Source organism: Haliaeetus albicilla, chromosome 20 (assembly GCF_947461875.1).
Source record: "Haliaeetus albicilla chromosome 20, bHalAlb1.1, whole genome shotgun sequence".
NCBI classification, from domain to species: Eukaryota; Metazoa; Chordata; class Aves; order Accipitriformes; family Accipitridae; genus Haliaeetus; species Haliaeetus albicilla.
The window spans coordinates 18,914,179-18,938,973 of record NC_091502.1 but is presented as its reverse complement, the minus strand read 5'-3'; the positions used below and the strand labels follow the sequence as shown (position 1 = coordinate 18,938,973).

Genomic DNA, 24,795 nt, shown 5'->3' with positions numbered 1-24,795 from the left:
TTTCTCTTTGGACTTTAGGAAGCCTATTTTGATACCTATAACTGGGTATAAGAGTTCCTCAGAGAGTTCTGCAAAAATCTTATTGTGCTGCTAAATCTTACCAGAAGAAACACATGCATCATCTAGGCTACACAGAGTGAATTTCCCTCAGTTTGAGAGACAGCAAGATTGTAGATGGTCCAGCAAAGGGCCACCAAGACAATGAGAAGACTGGAGAACCTGACATACAAAGAGAGGTCAAAAAGCAAATGTGTGTAACCCACAGATGAGAAGTCTCAGGGAGATCACTCTCTTCCAATACCTAAAAAACCAGCTGTAGAGCAGATGAAGGTGCTCTCTTTGGCACCATGCATGGTGACAGGACAAGAGACCAGGGGCACAAGATGATTCAGGGAAAATTTCATCTGGATATAAGAAAAATATTCTTCACCATGGAATAGGTAGCCAGAGAAATGGTGCAGTATCTCTTGCTAATTCAGCTTCACAGGTCCCTGGATAACCTAATCTACGGCCCTTGCACCAGAAGGTTGACCCAGACAATCTCCAGAGGCCTCTTCCGACTTAAGACTTTCCTATGGACCTGTAATTTTAACTTTTAAAAAAGTACGTTTTTACTGCATGGAACGCTTATTTTACCTCTCTCATCTCCATAAACACAATTAAGTCTCCAAACTGTGGCTTTTTCCAAACTGTTAGAGAATATATTCCAGAAGCTTAAGAAAATATTCAAAGACAGTTTTCCAGAAGTTTAATCATGGAAGTGGGTAAACTTTCCCATGTTATTAACAGACCACTGGGCACGTGTAATGAAGCGCAATGAAAATATCATCTCAGATATTTAACCTTTTCCATGAAAACACAGAATCATAGGATAGCTGAGACTAGAAAGCACCTCTGGAGACTGGCTACTTCAATCCTTCTGCTCAAGCAGGGTACGCGAGAGCAGGTGGCCCAGGACAGTGTCCAGTTGCGCTTTCAATGTCTCCAAGGATGGAGACTCCACAGCCTCTCTGGGCAACCTGTGCCACCCTCACAGAAAAAGTGGGTTTTTTTCTTATGTTCAGATGGAGCCTCCTGTATTTCAGTTCATGTTGTCCTGTCACTGGGTGCCACTGAGAAGAGTCTGGCTCTGTTTTCTTCACTCCTCCATCAGTTCCAGCTCTCTCAGCCTCTCCTCATATGAGAGATGCTCCAGTTCCTTAACCATCTTCATGGCCCTTTGTGCTCCAATATGTCCATTTCTCTCTTGTACTGGCTATCCCAGAACTGGACTCATAGCTCCACATATATGTCACCAGTGCTGAGCAGAGGAAAAGGGTCATCTCCCTCAACCTGCTGGCAATGCTCTGCCTAATACAGCCCAGGAGGCTGTTGGCCCTCCTTGCTCCAAGGCCATATTGCTGGCTCGTGGTCAACCTGGTGTCCACCAGGACTCCCTGGTCATTCTCTGCTGAGCTGCTTTCCAGCCAGTCAGTTCCCAACACGGACTAGTACCTGGGGTTATTCCTCACCAGAGGCAGGATTTGGCAATTCCCTTTTATGATCTTCATGAGGTTACCGTCAGCCCATTTTTCCAGCCTCTCAAGGTCACTCAAATGGAAGCACAACCACCTAGTGTTTCAACCACTCTTCCCAGTTTTGTAGCATTTGCAAACCCGTATTGACTCCTGAGGTACACCACTACTGACTGCCCTCCAGCTGGACTTCATGCTACTGATCACTGTCCTTTCAGCCCAGCAGTTCAGCCAGTTTTCCACCCACCTCCCTGCCTGTTCATCTACTCTGAACTTCATCAGTTTCTCTATGAGGATTTTATGAGAAAGTGTCAAAAATCTTGTGAATTATGATGCTCTTGTCCATTTTTACATATCTAAGTCTCTGATCGCCTATTTTACTTTTAATTTGCCATAACTCATCTTTAAAACACTGCACAGCTAAACACTGCTTCAAGATCCTTATTACAGTCAGTTCATACACACATTTAAATTGACATCTATTTATGTCCTATGAAGAAAAGCACAAGCTGAAGCAGCCTCTTGAATTGGAAATCAAGAGAATAATGATATGAGCCTTGGTCAAATAAAGGCATATCAAAGTGGCCTCAGCAACGCATGATGTCCTGTCTGCAGCTGTAAACAAAAAGAACTAAAATTGTTTTTTAAATGTGTTTTGGCAAATAGTACTTGGATTTCCCCTGACCCTTTTAATCTGGGAGCCCTAAGAAAAAATCCAGTGACTATTAACTGTACTGTAGCAAGAGCTGCATGCAGCCCCTTATTTTTTCCTTATTGCCCAGTACACTGCCCAAGAGGAAATTGTAAAGATTAGCCAATCTTGAAATAAAAAAATACTTTTCTCTTACTTCTTTTTCCTTAAATAAACAATGTTTTCCAAATAGGTAAATCACTAACTTGAATAGTTTGTAATGAGAAGGGACGTTAGACGTTGTTAAACAAAAGATCACAAGTGGTAAGTTTTTCAGTAGTTCTTTCTGCATTTTGAAGACTTAAATGAACCTCATTTGCCGCACTCATTTGATTAAAATGCTATGGTACACAAATTAACTGGCAGATAGATAGTGTAATTACGTGAAGCTAAGTTAATCTTATTCTAACCTCAAGCTATCTATACCTTTAAAAAGTGAAAGATTTCACAGGTAGGAACGTCTACACTAATCAGAATATCTGCCAGCATTTGTTATCCTCCAAAAACAATTGAAAACCAAAGGAATTCTGTTAAATTTAACAGAGCTGTGCAGATTTACACCCCCAGAGGAACCAAACTATGTTCTTAGCATTGGAAAGTTGGTAGATTTCCTCAGAGCTGTTAACCACATGTGACCAAGTTTACAATGCCTTTTTTTTTTTTTAATGTATTTTCACATTCAAAGCAGTGAGAATAGTATTTTATACGTAGTTAAAACTAATGGAATACAGATTGTTCTATATCTTGATGAAAAAACACCTTTCCATATTTTTTTTCCTTTTTTTCCAAGCTAACTTGAAATACAAATGCAAATTATCACATAGGGAATTTGCAACAATCCCTGGAGAATTTTATGCTTATAAGCCACCAAATTAATTACACTCACCGGTAGCTGTAGCTCTACTATTTATCTCTATGCTGAGATAAAATTTAGATGACAGTTTTTAACAATCTTAATAATCTAATTTACTAATGTTTAATGCACTACTAGATTAATACATACTTGAAATGTATTTTATTTATCAGTTTTACATTGCGAACACAATTACATGCACTCTCTCAGAAGTACTAATGCATACGGCAGGATAACACTGCAGAACACCTATTATCAGAAAAAAGGAGATGAAAGGGATGCCCAGGTTAGGTACCCCCATGTAGCTCTGCAAATAAAGCTCCTTACAAGTTCCTGTGGAGATACTGCTCTCAAACTGATACACCACAGTAAACACCAACTTCTGTGTTTGATGCTGTAGTAGGTGGCCTGAACAGTGCCCAAAGTTACAAAGAATATCTATGCCACAGCTGGAAGAACAAAGTGAAACCTCATCTTCGTCTGATTTGGGGAACTAAAAATCTCACTGTGGAGTTTGTTTAAATATAGGGAAACTCCTTCAAAGAAGGCTTTCACTTTGGGGAAAAAGCCACGATATGATCCTAATATGGATTTGCAGATATCCTGGCAGGGACTGTAAACACTGCTGAGCCCCTGATCTTTTTCCATCCCTCTGCCCACCTGCCAGGGTAAACCAGCTGCACCGTGAACCCCGTTTCATCAGCATATCCTTGCTCCAGACTCAGACGAACCCTTACACAGATCAAGAAAAACACATTAAAGACTTAGCATGTTTGGGAAAGAGGCAGAATTGAGGGGAAAAAAAGAACTAAACACAACCAACTTATTTTCCCCCCTGTAGAGAGGAGGAAAAAAAAAAGAAAAAAAAAAAGAAAAAGAAAAAAAAAGAAAAGGTTTTCAACTTTGTCAACTGACAAGAAAATGTGAACCTCGGAAGCTCAGTAAGCTGTAGCTTGTCTGGTTTCATACAGAACTGATATAAACATTCCTAAAATGATTCATCCTGACATCAGAAAATGAAGAGGAGTGATGACAAACACAGGCATGCTATATAAAGGTAGCCAAAAAATAGTAGCTAGACTTCAGTCTGACTCATAGGAGGTGACCTCTGTTACACCGGGTTACCCCTGTTTTAACTAATGAATCCCATATGAAGCAAATTTCACAGGAAAAAAAGTTAACCTGAGGAGTTACTCTTCTAAATACCTCTCTGCCTCAAAGGCTAGGAGATTCTCTAAAATGGCTCTGTTTATTTTTCTGTTTCGTGTTACTTTATAGATCGGATTTTGTCTAAGAGCTTTCCCTGTTAGAGATTTGGCCTTACAGCTCTCCTAATTTAACTGGCAGACATCAGCAGACATTATAACATCTCTGAACCATGGGGAGATCCTAACCATGGAGCATGATTTAAGTGTCAAGGGTGTCTGGATGATCAAGGCAAGACCACCATGCCTTGAATACTCATTGCTTCAGCCAGAGCCCTCCCATTGCAGAGCCGACTCCTTGCAAGCAGTCCAGCTGCAGAAACATACCCCAAACAATCTTCCCTTTCACTTTCCATTCCCTTATACTCCTTGTTGTACAACCCCAAACACCTGCAGTGTAGCTAGTGGAAAAAACACACCATAACACTGTGGGACGCTCAAGATGCATCACTGGTCAGCTGCAGTGCCAAGAAGGACTGTTCTGGTCATCTGGGGTCTAACTTCTTCTGTAACATAAACCACAAACCCACACCCACTAATTCCTGTGAATCTGTAGTTCAGCATTTGCTACTTCACTCCCTGCAGCCTCAGTTGTTAAATTACTCTCAACAATCTTTTTTTTTCTTAGGTCTCAATCTATGAGCATTTCTTCCTTGATTTCACTCTTGCACCACAAGAAAACACAGATCTTTACTGTAATAGATTAGGATTGTAAATAGACCAATAGTTGCATAAAATAAATACATTGTTGAAAAAATAATATGAAATTACTTTATTTGTTTTCTAGTAAGTCTGTAATAGCCCAACTGCTACTCTATTGCTGCTACAGATGCACTACAAAGATACACTTCTACAGACTAGTCAGTATTTCTTTACCTCTGCAGTTCAATCACGGTAACAAACTTACTGACTACCCTTTCACCCCAGGAGACACATTACATTTCACAGGATCACAAATCATCATACAATGCACAAGCTGAAAGGAACCCATAAGGATCATCAAGTCCAACTCCCTATAATATAGTAAAAATGTTTCAATCCTAGCAGTATTCAGCCCATATAATTTATGCATTTCAAGTTGCTAGCTAGGGGAAAAAACAAACCACTTCCTTATGGGATGCTCAGGATGCAAGCCTTTGTCCCTGAAGAAGTAAAAAGCAGTAGGGCAACGTTTCTGCCCAAGGCTGCCTCTCCAAGTCCTCCAAGGTATGCGGACACATTGCCAAGCAACACTGCTGAGCTGACAAATGCACCAACAGGGAAAACTGAATGGCACAAAACGCTCCTTCTCCATCATCCCTGAGCAGAAACCATAGGGCACCTCCAGACTTGCGCTAACTGGCTCCCAGTGGTATGAGGCACTCATGGAAAGAACCATCAAAGCATCGGTAGGTATTCTAGTCCGATCACCAACACCTTGAGGAATGCTGTGTCTCTCCAAACTACCCTACCAGCACACACAGTATTTTGCCAGCCTAAAACGCAGATCCCAGCCAGTCAGCTGGTCTTAATTTTAGGACAGCAAGAGGCAGGGCACTTCATCTCCTCTAATACTTTGTCCACATGTTAACTGTATTTATGCTTAAAAGTTGTGCTTGTTTTTTTTTCATTTTGATGTTCTCTTGCACTTCCTAGACCTTTCTTTGACCTGACTTAGCAGGTAACCTAGAAGCACTACCTCTGATGGGAGAAAACACACTTCTCTGCTAAAGTCAGTAGATGCTTGTTATATATTGTAAGTTTACCTTCATAGTATCAGAAAAAACCTACTTATGAGAGGGATCTGACACCTTTGGATTAAAGTATCTGCTGAAGGAGGACTCAGGATTTAGTGAACTTGAATGTAATAATTTCTGTGCTCCCTTGACCCAAAAGAGTCAGATTTGTAAGTTTAAATGAAAGTGAAGGTTTACTTAGGGTTTTTATACAGATCCCAAAACTATTAAGCCCAAAACCAAACCAAACAAACAAGTCTAAGGAAGTACTAAAGGCATCTGAAATATTAATCTATTTTATTTTTGTTTTACTTAAATTCTTTGTCAAACAGCTGCTAGATTTTCTACTACTTCTATGAAAAGCAGACAAGCTCTAGGGATTTCTTTAGTTTGCCAGCAAGATACTTCACAATATCTGCATTTCCCTAAATGCTCTGTAAATCATCTCATAAAGACAAGTTTCATAACCATTCGCACAAGATATTTAACAAATCTTATTAGAATGTCATCATGTGAGATTTTGTTTTTATTGTATTTATCTGTCAGTATGAACTTAGCTCTTGATGTCCTTACATACTTTTTACTCAGGGAAACTTCCAATAACTTCTCTTTTTTTTTTATGAAGTATTTCAGAATTTGGCCCCTAGGCTTTTCCTGTTGTGGATAGTTTATTTCTCAAGTTTACAGTACAGGACATGTGCTTCTCCATCATCTCTGGCTTTGCTTCTTGCGCAGTACAAAATTTCTTGCTTAAAAGAAGCTTAGAGCTAAAACTTCACTGCCAAACTGTTAATACTTTTATTGACTTTAAATGAACTCTGGATTATCCAGGGATAAAGACAACCTTGGTTCCACAAAACACTGGTTTTCTCTTACAAAACCAAATGTGTTACTTGTGACATTGTTTATACTCGTGTATTATTTGCTGAGAGCTTTCTGACAAGGCATCAAGCCCAAAAATGTAAATGTACAGATGAGGGCCATCATCTTGTAATCCCATCATGCCTAAATCCAGATACCAAATGGACTTAGAGGTGTGGAGGTAACAAGGAAAACTCAATCTACAAAAAAATCAAACCAAACCAAAACAAAAACCTTAAAGGTAGAAAATGTATGAATAAATAATAGCTGTGAGACATTTAGGTACAGTATTATAATTTCTCATGTACATCCAGAAACCTCTTTCAGGTAATTCTTCTACCTACTCTGAGATGATTAATGGACTTGAGTGTTTCTCTGCCTGGGGTTAAGCAATTATTACTTTATAGTATTTTAATTCGGATACTAATCAGTCAAGTATTCTTCTTCAGTAATATATATTTGGATTTTGTCTGTGGATCTGAGTATTTGCATATGCAAACTTGTCTTCTCTCCTCCTCAAAACTCAGCTTTGATTTATTAAAAATCACACACATACTGGCCTCCTAACTTGCTACATGCCATAAATGACATAGCAAGGATTTGACCATCTATGTATATGAGCAGAGAATTCAACTCGCTCCAGACTTTCTTTTCCTAGTCATACAGAACTCTGTGTGGAAGGACAGGAAGAAAAACGTCACAAATCCTCCTGATATGATCTGCTTCAAATTAACCATCTGTGCAAAAAATGGAGAACCAGCAAAAGGGCAGAACTTCTTGGAGCTTTTTATTACCAGACTCTTCCAGCTTATACTTCAATGGGATTCAAAACCAGATTTCTTATGCAGTACTTGGAGTAGGGGAGGTCAGAGCACATTATAACGCAGGAGAAAACTTCTAGTTTCAAAGAAAGTTTCAAACTACCTGTTGCAAGTAGTTGGTCTCTGCTTACCTACTACCAGAACTAGGATCTAGACATTGAATGAAGAGCCAAAACTCTTTGGAGGATCTGAAGAAGCAGCCACTCACATAATATAAAGCAGATATTTCATAAAGTCCTGGAGTCTGAATGCTGGGGTCTTTGCTTTGGGTTCTTTGTTTTGATTTTTTGCTTTATATGTGCCACTTCCATGACATCTGCCTCTATTAACTCTATCTCACAAAGCTAATCAGTGGATATGCAGTGTACATCTTAAACAGAGAGGCAGAGAAAGTTCAACAGGAGTTTATGCAAGTTATCTTTGTCTGAGTATCAACAAGAGTATCTTGGGATGCATGTGTGTGTTAAAAAAAAAGTCACCGATGGATGACTTCAGTGCTAAAACAGTATTAATCTGAAAAGACAACATCAAGCTCAGGATATAGATCTCTTCGAATGACAAATGAGGTCCTGGACAGCTTTATAGATATAAGTACAAGGACATTTATCCAAAATATTTAAGGTTCCATTGTTCACAGGAGCAGAATAGGTGGTACTTTTACTACATAGACAGTCAACTTCTTACAATGTAGATTAATATCTTCATGTTAAGCCTTTTATCTTAATAACAGGTGGCTTTTTAATTGATTCCAAAAGGGATTCTGGATGCTTAAAGGGGAACTGCAGGATGGGAGGGGGCATCCTACCAATGGTGCTGGGTCAGGAGGAACGATGGAGAAAGGAATGAAATTTCTATGTCAAGTCAGTCAGTGGAAAGTTGATCTATACAAACCAGGCAATGCTTTTTCTCTGCCTGAAGAGCCTGAGCGTAGCGGGCTAAGATTTATTGTTTCACCACTTCAAACAAAATGATGTCCTGAATCTCAGAGAAATTCAATATGGATTATTTGCCTGAGTGACTTCAGTGAAGAAAGGAATTGTGCTCAGGTCACTGAAATCACTAGACAGGAACTACAGAGTGCAGAATTCAGTTCCCAGAAACTCCTAAAGACTCCCTCCTCTCCAGCACCCATAGCATCCAAGGGGGGATTCCCAGGGACTAACTGTAGCACCTTCTCTAGTCAATGCAATAATGCGATTCAGCAGATCTAAGTTTGGCTCCTCTAAGTTCCACATGAAGTGATGTAACTGTTTCCTACCTTCTTTTGCCACAAGCAAATCAACACTACTGAAACAACAAGGTTACCAAGCTTTATGAGGTGCTGGGAGTAGACACCAGTCTTTTTTGGTAGCCAAGATGTCTAAACTGCAGCTTGTGAGAGTTTGTGGCTTGCATTGACTCTGTAGTAGATTCAGCAGAGACCACATAAAAGAACCCAGAACATCTTCTGAAGCACTTACTTAACATCTGCAAAACACAAGGCTATTTCCATGAGGCTTACTGCCAATCACTGCATGCCAATGCAAGAAATTCCAAAAACATAGAAGAGAAGTCACTTTTTCTGCTAAGACACTAACTTATATTCTAAATGGGAAGCTACTTCTGAAGTCATTCACTAGCAAAAAAAGGAAGCGAGCAGCCATAAATGGTCAGTACTATGGTTTCATGCTGCTGCAAATAATCACTAGTGTGGTTAAGTGTCTGGAAAGAGAGGGAACTCAATACAAAGTGAAAAATGTAAGATGGAGGTGGAAAGAAAACCAATGCTACCGTAAACAGCAAGCCTTAGTCTCTTCTTGTTCATAGAGGTTAAAATGAAGAGCAACCAAAATGAAGTCGGGGAAACAAACACTTTCCAAAAAGGAAAAAAAAAAGATGGAAGAATATCCATAAACTAATTTTTTTTCTTAGTTTTGATAAGAGGTGAGGCTTTGTATGCTAAAGAGCAGAAGTAATGTTTTGGATATATGAACTGTAATGAAGGACCACCCTTACCACCAGAAAGTTGTACTATTGCTGATGCTTGTTTTCTTTTCCAAGGGCTTTAAAGATTGTTATAGACAATGACATTTAAACTGTATTCCACAGTTCCACAGTTCCATGAGTTCCACACTTTCGTCCACAAAAGTGTAAAGAAATGTCAGTCTCAGGAAGCAGAGCACTAAAGAGAAGATTTCTGATATTTCTTTGGATGGTCTGATCTCCAGACCGTATTGTGCACTTGGTCTGAAAGACAAATCTCTTTAAAAAAGAGTTCATCAAGTGGAAACACACAAAAATCATCTGTCCCTTTACAAACCCTCCATTAAAATATTTATTTACAGAAAATGTTTCTCCCCACTACAGTTCAAAATATCTTGGAGCTGACTGCATTCTGCTCAGGTTCAATTGTAAGATGCAATCATGTCCTATCTACAATAGGTAAATTGGATGTACAGGACTGAAAATGTTACTCACACTGTTTTAAACAGCATAGTAACAGTTGTATACAGTTGTGTATAGAAACCGGTGAAAGAAGCATGGAAAAACATGTTAAAAAGAAAGCATTTTGTTGAAGTGAAATCAAAGACAATGGAGCGATGAAGACAATATGAAGTGAGTAGCCCACTATGAATTACCTAGAACTGGCCAACAGGTCACTTGCAGGAATCCCAGACGTTGGGTCATCCATCCCTTCACTACCACTCCCAATGTATAACAAAGTCAAGGAGTCACAGTAGTGAATACAAAGTCACTGGTGAATAAAAACCAGTGGAAGCACACTTCAAAAATGGAGTTAAAAAATGTCACCTTCCACATCAATCATGAGAGAAAATTGAGATCTCCGAGTGCCTGAACTTCAGAGTGTACAAGTAACACTGCCAGCAGGTCACGGGAGGTGATCCTTCCTCTTTACTCAGCACTGGGGAGGCCACACTTGGGAGTACTGTGTCCGGTTCTGGGCTCCTCACTCCAAGAGAGACATGAACACACTGGGGAGACCCCAACCAGGGGCCATGAAGATGATGAAGGGTCTGGAACATGTCTCCTATGAGGAAAGGCTGAGAGAGCTGGCACTGTTCAGCCTGGAGAAGAGAAGGCTCAGGGGGACCTTATCAATGTCTATAAATACCTGCAGGGAGGATGCAAAGAGGACGGAGCCAGGCTCTTCTCAGTAGTGCCCAGTGGCAAGACAAGAGGCAATGGGCACAAACTGAAACACGGGAGGTTCCCTCTGAACATGAGGAAACACTTTTTTACTGTGAGGGTGACCAAGCACTGAAATAGGTTGCCCAGGGAGGTTGTGGAGTCTCCATCCTTGGAGATATCCAAAAGCCATCTGGATATAGTCCTGGGCTACTGGCTCAAGGTGGCCCTGCTCAAGCAGGAGGGTTGGAGAGGAGGATCGCCAGAGGTCCCTTTCAATCTCAACCATTCTGTGATTCTGTGACATGGAACCTTTGACAGCAGAGCCAGGTCACAGGTTAGCAAAGAAGCCAAACTGGCAGCTCTGAGTTCCCAGCAACATGGATTTTGTTTCTTCAAATTCTCATGTGCCTTTTGCACCAATGAATTCTCCTCATTCCTTCCATCAGCAGGGGGAATAATGCTTTCAATTGACAAACAGGAAAAGAAAATAAACACCACTGCACACATTTCTGAACAATGCCTACCTCTTTATGTTGATTTGGTAACGATTCAGCGCTCCCTCTGGCTCCAAGTGAAACATGTGGGAGCTCTGCCAGAGTGCAATGGGAGGGGGTTCAGGCCCTTTACACAGCCTCCCAGTGTTTTCCTCCACCCCAGCATTATGTAAGAAACTGAGCTAAACTGTAAATATTACACAACCTCGAAAAGGGAAGGGACCATTAAAATATCTGCATGACTTCTTCACGCTGACTCACCCCTTCCTTTCCACTTTAGTCCTCACTTAAGAGTAAAAAGATATGCCAGAACTGGTCACTTCTTGCCTTTTAAGCATACTCCAGGCACAGTGAGATGTTTCATCAGCTTAGACAGGACATCACATAGAGCCTGGGACAGGCTTTTTAGTAGGGCCTGTTGCAATAGGACATGGGTTTTAAACTAAAAGTGGATTTAGATATAAGGATAGATATAAGGAAGAAATCTTTTACAATGAAGGTGGTGAAACACTGGCACAGGTTGCCCAGAGAGGTGGTAGATGCCCCATCCTTGGAAACATCCAAGGTCAGGTTGGACGGGGCTCTGAGCAACCTGGTCTGGTTGAAGATGTCCCTGCTCATTGCAGGAGGGATTGGACTAGCTGACCTTTAAAGGTCCCTTCTGATCCAAACTATTCTATGATTCTAAGCAGGACAACAGCACCAGGAAGACGGTTGCAGTCTTCCCCCTAGCTCTGCTGCAGTCATCGCTGCACTGCGCTTCCAGTATCTGAAGCCCCATGCGCCCCTTGTGCTGCTCTTGCTGTGGCTCCGAGTCCCACGCTCCTACATCAGCCTTGAAAAATAACCTCGGGGTTATCATCACCCAAGAAAAGAAGCAGCAGCAGTGTTCCAGCTTGCTTGGTAACTACAAGCAGGTCAGAGGGAGCAGAAAAAATACTGAGTTAAACTATTGCCTACACACTCTATAAGCACAGTCCCATGCCCGGCATCATATTAAACAACAATAAAAAAGCTTTTTAAGCAGGACAGCAGCCTAAGGCATATTCTATGACCTAGAAAGACAAGTGGAAGTGATTGTCCCCTGTTTAGGCTGGGGAGAAAGACTGTCATAAACCTAGACATTTCAAATCCTCATTATGCTGTAAAACAGCCATTTACCCAGTAAGAGCATTTCTCCAGCGTAGTTGATGTTCTACTGAAATATGTTTGTGGCAATAAAAATGAAGCTCAGTAACTCAGTGGCAACTTCATATCTTGTAATAGTTAAAATATGTATGTGATCTTGAAGGATATGCTGTTATGCTGAACGATATCACTGTACTTTAAAGTGTAAAGCACTGAGCATGAACAGGAATTGCCTGGTCTAGTATTACATACTTAAAATATAATGCATTGTGCATGAGTGGAAATTGCTAGTTCTGATGTTACATATTTAATACATGACTGTAAAAATTACACAAACTGTAATTTATCAACTAGACTTATGTATCGGAAATATACTGCACATTATCTGAATATAAATGAGTTATTTATATTCACTAAGAAAACTCAGACTCACAAAAAGAGATCTGTTTTCCATAGCTCCTAGATCTAGAAGTTTTCGTGCAAAAATAATTTTTCATAACGTGCAGTATTAAGAGTATGCCATTTTAAATATTGGATGAAATCCTCAACTCGTGCAAAGAATCAGACTTCAGTAAAACATCCTATTCAACTTCATCCTATGATCTAACCCAGTAGGTCCATGTCAGCAGACTCTCTTCCAAAAAAACCTCTCATCATAACAAGTAAGAATTTTTGCCAGAGAAAAGACTACTGAACCAGGCCTAATAATCTCTGATGACATTATTTCTGGAAATTAGAATCACATGATCCATTGTTTTAGCAGTGTCCCAATATAAAAAGAGTAAATCTTTTTAAGAGTCCCATACTTTCCAAACCGTGCAATTACTACTAATGATCAAATTACCACCATTATTTTAATTTCCACTGAGATGGACAGTCAGAAATTAAGAACATGATGTTTTGGGATTAATGTTTAAATAAGATGTGTCCACTGGTATAGAACAGGTCTAACTTTATTAAATATAGCTATGCTAGGGCCAAATGAGTGTAAAGAGCAATCTGAGACTTACACTAAGCTCTTTAAATTTACCTTCTGATCACGAAGTGAATAAAATATATAAATAAATACTGACTGAATCATTCTGCACAAAAAACCAGCTACCATTCCATCATACCCAATGCACATCATTTTTCAGCATTGCTTATCTAGTTATCTTCCTGCACTACACAGAGGAAAGCCATAAAAATTGCCTGCTGGAGTTAACAACAGATAAATAACACATGCCTCTGCTTTCTACTGGTAAAGTGAATAGCCAGGAAAACCTGGCAAAAATCAGGCTACGCAAGTGCCAATACTGCTTCACCAACTTATACTGAGGCAGCTTCCCTTAAGTGAGATTCGCTCCCAGATTTACAGCACAAAATTTATTTTGGGCAGAATTTAGTGTGGGTTCCCCTGTGACAGTACTTGCCTCCTGGCTCAGTATACAGATAAATAAATTAAAAAACCAAAAAAAACCAAAACACCCCACAAAACTAAGGAACTGGAAGTGGACAGGACCTGGTTGTGCTGAGTTTCAGGTAACAAAAAAACATCTCGGCTGTTCCATAGTGCTAGGTACAATTCAGTGGGGATAAAGTATGAGTTATCAGTCCAAAGAAAAGAATCAAATGGGAATATTTATCTCCATAGTCTTCTTGAAGAAGAATATCCTTTTCAGGCAATCCTAAAGCCTTTATTCCCTTTGGAAGGAAAAGGCTGCCACTATTATTCAACCTTAGACTCTGCTTTTTGTAACAACATAGCCAGTGCAGTGAAGTGATTTTTTTGGTAGCGTCTCCCAGGCCTCTGCACTGCTCGCCCCTGAGAATTATAATTTCACTTTATTTCAGCCTTTCTCCCCGGGGGTCCAATTCCCGTTCTACATCAATTGAGCTAACTAATAATCCCAATGTTGTATGACTTCACTGGTAAATCACTTTAAGTCATCAATATATCTCTTAATATAAAAATAAAGCAGAAGACTATTTCAGAAACTTCTTTTTTAAACTTAATGAAAAGGCAGTTGAAGAATGTCTTTTCAATTGAACAGGAAAGATGACAGAAAACTCATTACAATTTGTGCTCATTCTGTGTTAAGGTCTACAAAAATGGCTGAAACCCCTTCTATGAAACAATGATCAAAATCACATGGATTTTATTTATTTATTATTGTTTTTCACTTATGGAAGACTTTGAAAAAAGTTCCCATTATCACTTTCTCAACAGTGGAGAAAATTAAATATGTATTGAGTACTGTCATACATAATAATCATGCCATTTCATATTCATTGGTACCCTCATAAATGAAACATAAGCCTTTCTGGAGGGAATTTTCACTTTGAAGGAAATGAAGACCATTTGCTTACCAAATATAAATAGAAGGGAAAGTACAGAAAAATATCATATTTCTTACCATTGTAAGGGTGAATGGATGGCTTTCCAGTGCAGACACTCTTGGACAGTGTAGAATAACATACTGAAACAAAATCAGCCAGAGAAAATAAAATGATAGAAAAGGTATGTTCAAAATGTTCAGTGATGGGTTAGTATATACAAAGTGAAAGTCATCCCTACAGACAATGCTACGTGAACAGCTGTGATTTTTTAGGGGTGCATTAACTCACCTGACCAGGCCTTGCTTTGAAGTCATCTTTCATCATCCTTACTTCAAGGACATTGGAAGGATGGCTTATCACTGAAGTTATTGTGACTGGTTTATTGCTGCGGATGTAGCGGTACAGCCTTTCCACACAGTACAAGCACAGAGGTCCAGAAATCCAAAACCAGGTCTATGGGAGAACAAAAATATGTTACCTCAAGGACTTTTCATTTTATGTTTTCTAATTTCAAAACTACATGAGTGCTTGCAGGACCTCATTTCACATCTATGGTGGAACAATGTTTTGGTCACAAGTAACCTCCACATCTCTTTACGTGCAGAAATCCAACCATGTTATGGAGGCTTAATCAGTCTAACCGGCAGCAGCATCCACCGGCACAAACAATTTCAGTCATAAAACTCATCAGGAACAAAATGCTAATGACCTCATTTGCAACCATGTTACTCTGGTTTTAAGTAGTTAGATTGCAACTGGTTTCAGCAGTGAATGACACAGTACATTTCAAAATCTAACAGACCAGAGCACTATAAAATTGGAAAACCTTCATGGAAAAACACTGTCTGACATGCAGTATTATGTGACTATTACCTCCTTTTAATTATCTCAGGTACAAGCAAAAAACTAAGAAAGAAGCATTCTTGTGCTACAGAATTTATGCTTACATTAAACTAGTGTAAAATCATAGACAAGGGAGAGAAATGGGCACGTCTGAATCACGATTCATTTGCCCCTGTGAAAGATGTGTATGCTAGACAAACAACGCCCTGGAAATGCCCATTTCCCTGCACTGATTATACAGGGAGCCCTGGGTGACTACCTCAGATGGAAACATTTGCAGCTGCTCAGCTAAATCCTATCCTGAGTCAATTACTAACAGTTTATGGCAGAGATAACTACTAATTCCACACCTGCTCAGTCATTCAAGCCATGGCACTGAAGTGCCCTCGATGGTCATCTATCTTCCCTTCCCAGTTTTTGAAGCTACACATCAGATTCTCTTGCAACTAGCAGAGTATTTAATTTCCTCAAGCACCTCTGGCCTTAAAAACTGCAGTAGCTCACAAGACTTAAGGCTTTTTTTTGAGACTTGGTATCGCTAAGTGCATAAAACACTTCCAAATCCAAAGAAGTCCTAAATAATGTTACAAGCTACCAGGAGAACACTGTGTGGTCATTTCTTTCCATGGCTCTTCTTTTCCAATAAATGGCTCTACAGTAGGCATCTTAAGGCCCTAAAAAGACTGCTTGATGTCCTGTGGGTCATATGGAGCTAGACATACATTGATGCTTTTAATTCAGGAGTATTACCACAATAAAATACAAATCCAAAGAACTTTGCTGGACAACTTCAGTGTAGAATTGGCTGTTTCTTATTATGAGTACATGCTCCACGGTAAAATGGGTTCCCACTGTGGCTAGTAAGGGGCATATGCGTTCTACAGAAAACAACGATAATAATAAAGAGAAACTCCTGTGAGGTCTGTTATGGGACCACCTTGAATGGTGGGCCTTGGACTTGTAAACTCTCTATTCTCAGGCTTCCTCAGGCTACTTGCCAATACAGCCCAGCTCATCTTTTCCCAAAAGAAAAGAGAAAATTTGTGTGAAGAAAAAGCTGCTGCCACAAAACATAAAGAAACAAAAGGAAAACGGAAAACAGAAAAAGAACAGGCTTTTCTATCCCCATCATCATCATACTCATTTACCCATGCCACATATAAAACAAGCCTGTCTGCAAACAACAGGCTATACAAAGCCAAACCACAACCAACTGCAACCCAGAAATGAGTATTAGGACTTGCAGCCGCATGGTAAAAAAGAGAACAAATGGAGTTTGATTATTTCAATTAACTACTGCCACACAATGCTTACAAAGGGACCTTATGAATATGTTATATAAATGTTTTCTCTGAAGTGCTATGCTGCAATTTAAAGTCACATTTATAGCAAGACCAATACATCTCTTATGTTGCACAAAAAAGAACATTACAGCCAATCTCTTGACATTTTTCCGCCCTATTCTATGCACCACGTTGTAATGCAGTTCAAGGTTTAATACAGATTGTTTTTTCTCTACCAAATCTTTGAATGTCTGAAAAGGTTTTAATAATATTTTCCATTATTAAAACATCTGGTCTGGAAAAGCAATAATTAGTGGTTATGGCTGACTGAAAGGCTTGGCATGGCTTGTAATACCTGAAACGTCGGATCATACAGACCTCTGGGAAGTGTGACTGGAACTTGGGTTCCTCGGAACAAATTCTCATAAAGTTATTTTGTACAAAGGGTTCTGGTACTGCTAAGTCCTCTGGGAAAGGCTCAGTAGTATAGTCAGGAAACGGCTGGTCAAAAGCCTTTGGCACCGTCATATTCTGTCGAAGTGTTTTGTTAGGATTAAAGCAACCAGGAGGGTGTTCCTCTAAGTTGGTCTGGTACTTGAGCACTCCCCTACAGGAAAATAAAAATAGCAAAGACACTGAAGTAACATTCACAACCAAGCAACTTATCTTGATTCGGAGAGGGTTTTAGAAAGCAGTCACAAGGCTCATCTTCTCTAAGAATTTTTATTCTGTTTGCTTTCAGGACCTTCAGTGAGATCGAAGCTTTGCAACAACAGAGCCCTCTGTCACTAGAGGCAAGATTTAACTTTTCCAGCTCACTTGGCACTCCCCCACTGAACAGCCTCAAGCTTAATACTGCTTGAAAGGGGGAAGATATTGTAGGAGCCTTGAAAAAAAATTAAATAATCACATTTCCAGTTCAATCACACCCAGGCTGTTTTCACTCATCCTCCCTACAGTCAGCAAGCAGTGTTTTTTAAGGCAATCTGTAGCAGAAGTGGCCTAAGTTGCCAAATCATAAACTGCAGGAATGTTCCCACTACTTAGTGTTTGTCAGGTTTGCACACAACTGTATAATTTGCTCCTTTAAATATCACCTTGTCAAACAGATAGAAGGAAAAAAGAAAGTCCTGCATGTTAGCCAAGGAACCTTTCTTGCAAATTATTTTGTGGGGTCCATGCTTGTTTTTTACGCTAAAGTTAAATTTGTAGTAAAATGAAGTGAGAACTTTGCAGCTGCAGCTAGAAACTATGAAGAAAGAAGTGGAAACCTGAGACACTCTGGGATTTCTCAACACATGAATGAATCATTGAAAATGGGGAAGAACTGATAATACTAGTAATAAAATTCCTCGGAAGTACTACTTGCCTCCAAATCTGGATTTGATGACAGTAAAGCCGCAAGGAGGAATATTTAAAAAACCAAATGACTAAATGACAGCTGTATAGGATGGTGCTGGGTGGGAAATAAGGCACACTGACACAACGTCTGGTGAGACGTGCCCTCTGAGCGCCAGGCCATGTGGTGAAGGCTCATCTCAAGTATACAATCAAACCTAAGGACATATGCTCCCCCCTCTTCTCCCCAACGTACACACACGGCAGCAGCGGTGACAGAGTTTAATTCACAAGAAGAGAGAGAAGTGGGACATCTCTAATATTCCCAACTTAAATGGGCTTTGACAGGCTACTGGCAATCTTCCCTACTGAAATGCAGTCCTCACAGCTAGTAACAAGCTTCCCACATGGTCCAGTGAATAACGTACAGCTTGGAAGTTAAACCTGCTCACTCTAAACTCCACATCTGACCCTGGGAGAATCACTTGGGAAGTGTCTGTGCGCCTACACCTGTGCTTCTGTCTGTCTTTACTGCCTGATCATGCCTATCGCTTGCACCTGGCATCACTGTTGGTCATCACATATTTACAAAGTGACAGATACCCCTAGCATTATGCTAATTCCCTGCTCCGTAAATATTATGGTGCCTCACGGATTTAGCTAGAAGTCACAGCACATGCAGTATTTTTCCAATCAACCTTGTGTGCATGCCTGCCAGCTGCTCCCACAGCTTCCCTGTTCTCAGAGCATCCCAAAAGAGGATTCCAGGTTTTCCTTGAGACGTGAATAGCTGAACCACAAACAAGAGCATCCCCTCCAGTGATCTCTGGTTTGTTTAAACTATTACAAACATGCTAACTAACTAAGTGGCAAACTGGGATGACAAAGCTGCCTGTTAACAGCAGCTGCAATGACTCTCATCTCTGAAGCTGTCAAGGAAAGGCAAGCTGTCTTACACTCCCAAAATCAGTTCCCAGAAAGGCTGAGTTCTGCACAACTCTTAAGGAGCCTAAGATATATCCTCGTATATTTATTTGGTGCAACACCCCAATACAGAAAAACTCAGTGTGGATGTCAGTAGGTAGAAGACAGACATCTTTAGCAAACAAAAATGGGAGAGACAAAAAGGGTAAGTCATGTGAAAGTGTCCTACAGGCTGAGCAACACAGCATGCAGGATTTGCATGGGCATACATCAACCTCTGCCCCAATTTTCCATCCCCAAAACAGAGACAAAATTCACTTCTGTCTAGAGCTGGAAAATACATATCACTATTTCTTGAGATTTTTATGGTGATAAGCTAGAGGTCAATGGTTCTAAGTCGAATTGCACTGCTCCTATCTTCTCATCCATCTTTTGCTGCTCAGCTCAAGGTGAGTTGCTTGACGGGTCTGCTAAAGGTCAATGTGTGGGTGGAATCTTAAGAATTCTCACCCTTTGGAAGATAAATCCTTGAATGACTCTAGTGACAGCACAAAAGCCTTATTCTCAGCTCCTATGGACCAGCATAACCCATTTAACTCCACAGTAATACCAAATTTGGATCAGCTGAGGATATGGGCCCAAATGTTTTGTATGTTTTATAGCTCCTTACATTGGTACTAGAAACATCAAGCTTCTATTTTACATAAACTATTTTTGTTGTTGCTATTACCAGCTTAAAATATAGATAAATTAATGTAGATATGCACCAAGCCTTAAGCCACCAAAATATTTCAAAGTCACATTGCAAGAAGTACAAGAGCAACGAAAGTCTTTAAGGATAATTCCCTGAAAGATTGTCCTCTCCCTTAGGGTAGGGATGAAAGAACAAACCAATAACATGATAGATGAATCATATCATTTTATACACTGCTGAGAAGTGCTTGGCTACTCTGAAGAAGAGGATACTATAAGAACATACCCATAGTAGTTTGAAACAAAACAAGAATCCAGGAATACTATGGAAATACTTGAAAGGAAAGACTCCCAGGACAGGTAAATCCTCACCCCATCTGCCTGCACAGTTCAGCCCCAGGAGATGCCTTGCTCTGCAGAGTAACTGGCCATGCGTCTGCAAATCTCTAAGACATGCCATGGAGGAGTCATCTGGGCACCTAAGTGTGGGTGTCTAAGCTTTATTCTCAGAAGAGATCTTCTAATCACTATCATGAATGGAGCCCAGAAATCAATCCAGCTCACTTGAATGTAGGTCTTTGTAGTAGCAGGTTAGTTGAAGTATCCTTCAGGCTCCACTCACTGTATTTATTAGAACTCATTAGACTATAATGGGAAAAAGACACTTAGAAAACATGTAGAGACCTACATTTAGGCATCTTAAACTTGAACTGACTCCCACTCTTCATGACTCATTCTTCTCCCACTTTTCACTGACACTCAGTTCTTTCAGATTTGCACTGAACGACTTTCCAATTCAATACTAAGGAGCCTGTGTACAAGAAGATGCCTGTTTAATGCTTCGTGTATTACTGCAGCCTTGGTTCGCAAACTTCTCCAACTAGACTTCTTCCTTCATGAAGTGGCAACATGTTTAGGAATACAATGGGCAAAGGATAATACAGTGAAGAAGATGAATTAAACCAGACATGAAAAATACTCCAAAGGCAATCACTGGAACAGAGTGCCTATGGAGGCTGGAGGATCTCAGTCACCAGATGTTTTCAAGAAGTTAGACAAACTAGAATAATTTAGCAAAAGTTCACCCTGCCCCAGGATGGATCAGGTTAGATCCATCTTCCCCAGCCATGAACAAGAGCTATGCCACAGAAAAACAAAACAAAACAAAACACAGAAAACTAGAATTGTGTCCAGGAGTTTCAATTGCTTTGAACTCATTATTTCAATTCACCAGATCTCAAGCTGCGTTTATTTTGTTCAACAACATATTCCTACCGTGATCTTGCTAGGCCTAATTACCTTTCACTGTTTACTTTAAGCAGCGGTGCTCAGTGTCACACAGACATTCCAGCACCCTGTGTTTCAGTAGATGTTTGATGACATGAAGAAATAAACCTCGTTCAAATACACCTTCCCTTCCCTATACCAATCTCTGCACCTACATCCACAAAGGAAGCCTCAGAGATGTTAGTGGACCAGATTTTCACACAGCATAACTTGTGGAAGCTGCTCTACCTTGCAGTAAAGCTGGGCTTGTTTGTGCCCGATACAGACCTAGCCATCAGCTTCATGGCACATGAACACTGCTCTGATGTTTGTGAAAATAAGAAGAAAAACTAATAAATTTTGTATCATAGCAATAAGAAAGAGATAATTAGGGAGAGGCCGTTCCTTCCTTCTCCTTAGGAGTCAAAATGGAAGGTAGAGAGGAAAGAGAAAGGGATGACCAACTTTGCTTCACATTCTCCTCTCAGCAGCCAGGTAAGAGGGGGCAGAAAAGAAACGTTTTCTTCATTTCCCACTAGAATCTGGTAAAATGGACAAGGAATAAACTTGAAAGCGAAGAAGTTTGTGCTAGCTGGCTGTAACACAAAATTCTCCAAGCTGCAGCCTGAACTTTATTTAAACAAACACTTGTTGAAAAACTGAAGAGGATAGCATCTTGTCAAGAAGTTGGCCCACTGTCCACAAGCGAGCTCAGGAAAAGCAGCAATCAAGGGAACTGCTCTTTCTGGTTGTGCTTCAGGAAAAGGGACAGTGTTTTCCATTTACTTACCCAGAAACATGCAGCATCAGCAGCATATAGAAGACAAAGAAAAGGTTGTGTGTGTACCAGAAGACGTCATAGTTTGAAACCCTGAAAAGAATAAACCATGGTTCAATGCTGTTTCACTCAGATGGAATCACTGCTAATGAAAAGCAGATCTGTGCACACAGGACATCATTATACACCACGTAGTCATGTAGAACAGTCAAAGCCCGGTATGTATTCCTACAGGCCCACTGTATTTGCAAGCAATTAAGTGTTGAGAAGAACAGGTGGCTGGCATGAAGTAAAAAGCTGAGAGAGAGATGAAGGACAAAGAAGTACAGAGCCAGCTGAAGAACTATTCCTAAATTAGGAGACTTCACTGCTTTCATAGGTCCTACTTAGTCCCTGTCAGATCCTTTAGCTAGAATAGTTCTTCCGTCTCCAGGCTCAAAACTCAACCTCTTTATGGCAAGTGCCTCCTTGCGTCCTCCCTGCCCCAGTACAGGGCTGTGGTGTTTAGTGTGTCACTACTGGTACAACATACAAACAGTTAGTGTAGACAGCAGCAGAAGAGCTGCTGGGAAAGGTAAAAGAAACTCGTGAGGTTATGAAGTGGAAGGAGATACAGGAGGAAAGGGAACTAGAGTAAAGAGGCAACAAGAGGACAGGTAGGAGAATTTTCAGGGCAGGATGCCACATACGGTGGGGCTCTAGGACTGATGGTCTTGAGAGGAACAAGAAGAACATTACCACTGTGAGGATCAGGAGAGGTGAAGGGGAAAGAGGACTTCCTTTCATCAGTGATTTGTTAGGTAATGTAAAAAGAACCAAGACCAAAGAAAATACCCATCTGGAACTGTTTTCTGTTAAGCTTGTTTGTTTTTCCTTGAGGAAAATACTCGCCAAACCACAACAACAACCAAATGGTTAAGAAAATACTCTACTTCATAGCACACAAACACACCTTTCACACTACACAGCATGATAGGAGAGTCCCTTCCAAAACCAAAAAACCTACCCCCATTCATAAGCCAAAACAATTATTCAATAAAAAACAACCTTAAATTCGAGGACATGGTTTCAGAAGCTACTCCTCCGACATAGATAACTTTTTTCACAGTTTTTTCCCCTCCTATGGCCTTTTACATAAACAGCTAACTACCCTTGCTTCAATACATCTGAGATGTACACTGCATTTGTTTCTGTCAATACAGGACTTGTTTTCTTTCTCAAGACAGAAAAAATAATTTTGATAATCTGAGGGCCACCAAAATAAAATCCAACGAACAGCAGTTCCAAGGAACCCAGCAACAGCAAGGGGCTCTGAATCCCCCCCTTCACCCTGCCATCCTTCCTCCGTTCAGCACCACGCTAACACTTTTTCCTCCCTGAGGCTGCTCAAACTATTTCTAACTGCCCACACCCTGGCTGGCATTTCCATACAGTCACTCATCAGTATCTGTAAGCAGTTGTGGGAGAGAACATCAGTAAGATGAAAGTAAAGGATGACAGTGTGGGGAGTCGAAGCACGATGGGAAGGCACAAAGAGAGTAACATTTACCCCCAGACCCGAAACAGGTCTCAGAGTTTAATTTGGTATCTTGCTACAATACCAAAAGCTGCACACTGAATTCATTTTTATTGGATCTTCAGCACTTTTTTCAGCATGCACCGATTTTTCAAAATTTCAGTGATGGAAAGTCATTTCCAGCTTCTGACATGTTGTTTTCAACAGCTAAATATTATTACTGATTAAATTACTGTATACTTCTTGTCTGAATATGTCTAAATGTCAGCCTCCAGCCAGTTGAGCATTTTATTCTTTTTTCAGCATTCCTGCAGATATCTCTACTATAAAATCTTGGTTCCTTCCATGTATCAAGTTCCCCTAAATGTAATCAAGTCCTCCCAACTTCACCTTCTTAAACTAAAGGAATGGAGATCCTTGAACCTCTTACCATGAAGCATATTTTTCAATATTTTAATAATTATATATTTCTTACTTGTATCCTTCTTTAACTGTGTATCCTACAAATACATAGAGTATTCTAATATACTCAGTAATCTTCCTACTGCTACATATATATTTTTATAGTTCTTCAGAACATTTATTACTTTCTTTACCCTCTTCTTAGGGCTTAAAATAGACATTATTCACAGAATGAACGCATTTCTTAGGAACACAAAGTCCTGAAAATTTGAGATCAACCTGAATATTTAATTTTAATGTTGGTTAACCTACTTCAAAATTTTGCAGGTGAAGTCCTGCAAGAGTTAACTTACTGAGAAAAGTGAGGGGAGATTACCATACTTTAAAGGGGCACAGTAAGCAGAACAGTTCTGGAAAAATATTTTTAACCCTGTAACAGCTAGTTTTGAAAAGGAAGATATATGTGGTAGTTTAGAAGATGAAATTGAAGACTGGAATATTTGGTTACATAGAGAGATGGCATTGGAGCAGCTTATATTTTAACATTCCTTTAAATATATGATTTCCAAAGTCAGCAGTAATTGTGTTCAGTGGAAATACCCCTGAACAACACTAATTTGAAAGTTAGCAGAAATGTCAACTTTATTCACAGGATTTATTGTATTTTCTAATAACTTCATAACCCTTCCAATAAACAACTACTGAACAGAAAATGTCGGTCTGGTATTCACAGGATTTATTGCATTTTCTAATAACTTCATAACCCTTCCAATAAACAACTACTGAACAAAAAATGTTGGTCTAGTTCTCTGGTATGACACAGCAAAAATCTGGAAAATTTTTCAAACAATACTCATTTTCCCCTTTGAAAACATTAGCAGCTAATTCGATCTCCTAATACTTATTCGCACAGTTTACTGAACAAGTAAAAGCACGAAAATAGCAGGATAATCATGCATAGAAAAAATTCAGGAAGAACATATGAAGGAAGAAATGATTAAGCAGGTTAGTGTGCAAGAGCA

The 24,795-nt window shown here is 39.9% G+C and overlaps 1 protein-coding gene across 6 annotated transcripts in view; it reads right to left on the bottom strand.

The window, feature by feature from the left end:
• The window catches only part of NOX4 (NADPH oxidase 4), a 112,503-nt gene that overhangs the window by 66,286 nt on the left and 21,422 nt on the right, over positions 1-24,795 (bottom strand). For 5 of the 6 annotated variants that reach the window (XR_011328998.1, XM_069808428.1, XM_069808426.1 and 2 more), the window contains exons 8-11: positions 21,868-21,948; positions 17,235-17,463; positions 15,019-15,183; positions 14,808-14,870 (exon numbers count right to left, since the gene is read on the bottom strand). Coding sequence is in view for 5 of the 6 variants with exons in the window: in XM_069808428.1 (XP_069664529.1) it covers positions 14,808-14,870; positions 15,019-15,183; positions 17,235-17,463; positions 21,868-21,948 (538 nt within the window). In the remaining variant the exon portion in view is untranslated. The remainder of the gene's footprint in view (positions 1-14,807; positions 14,871-15,018; positions 15,184-17,234; positions 17,464-21,867; positions 21,949-24,795) is intronic. The other variant, XM_069808427.1, reaches the window with a different exon arrangement.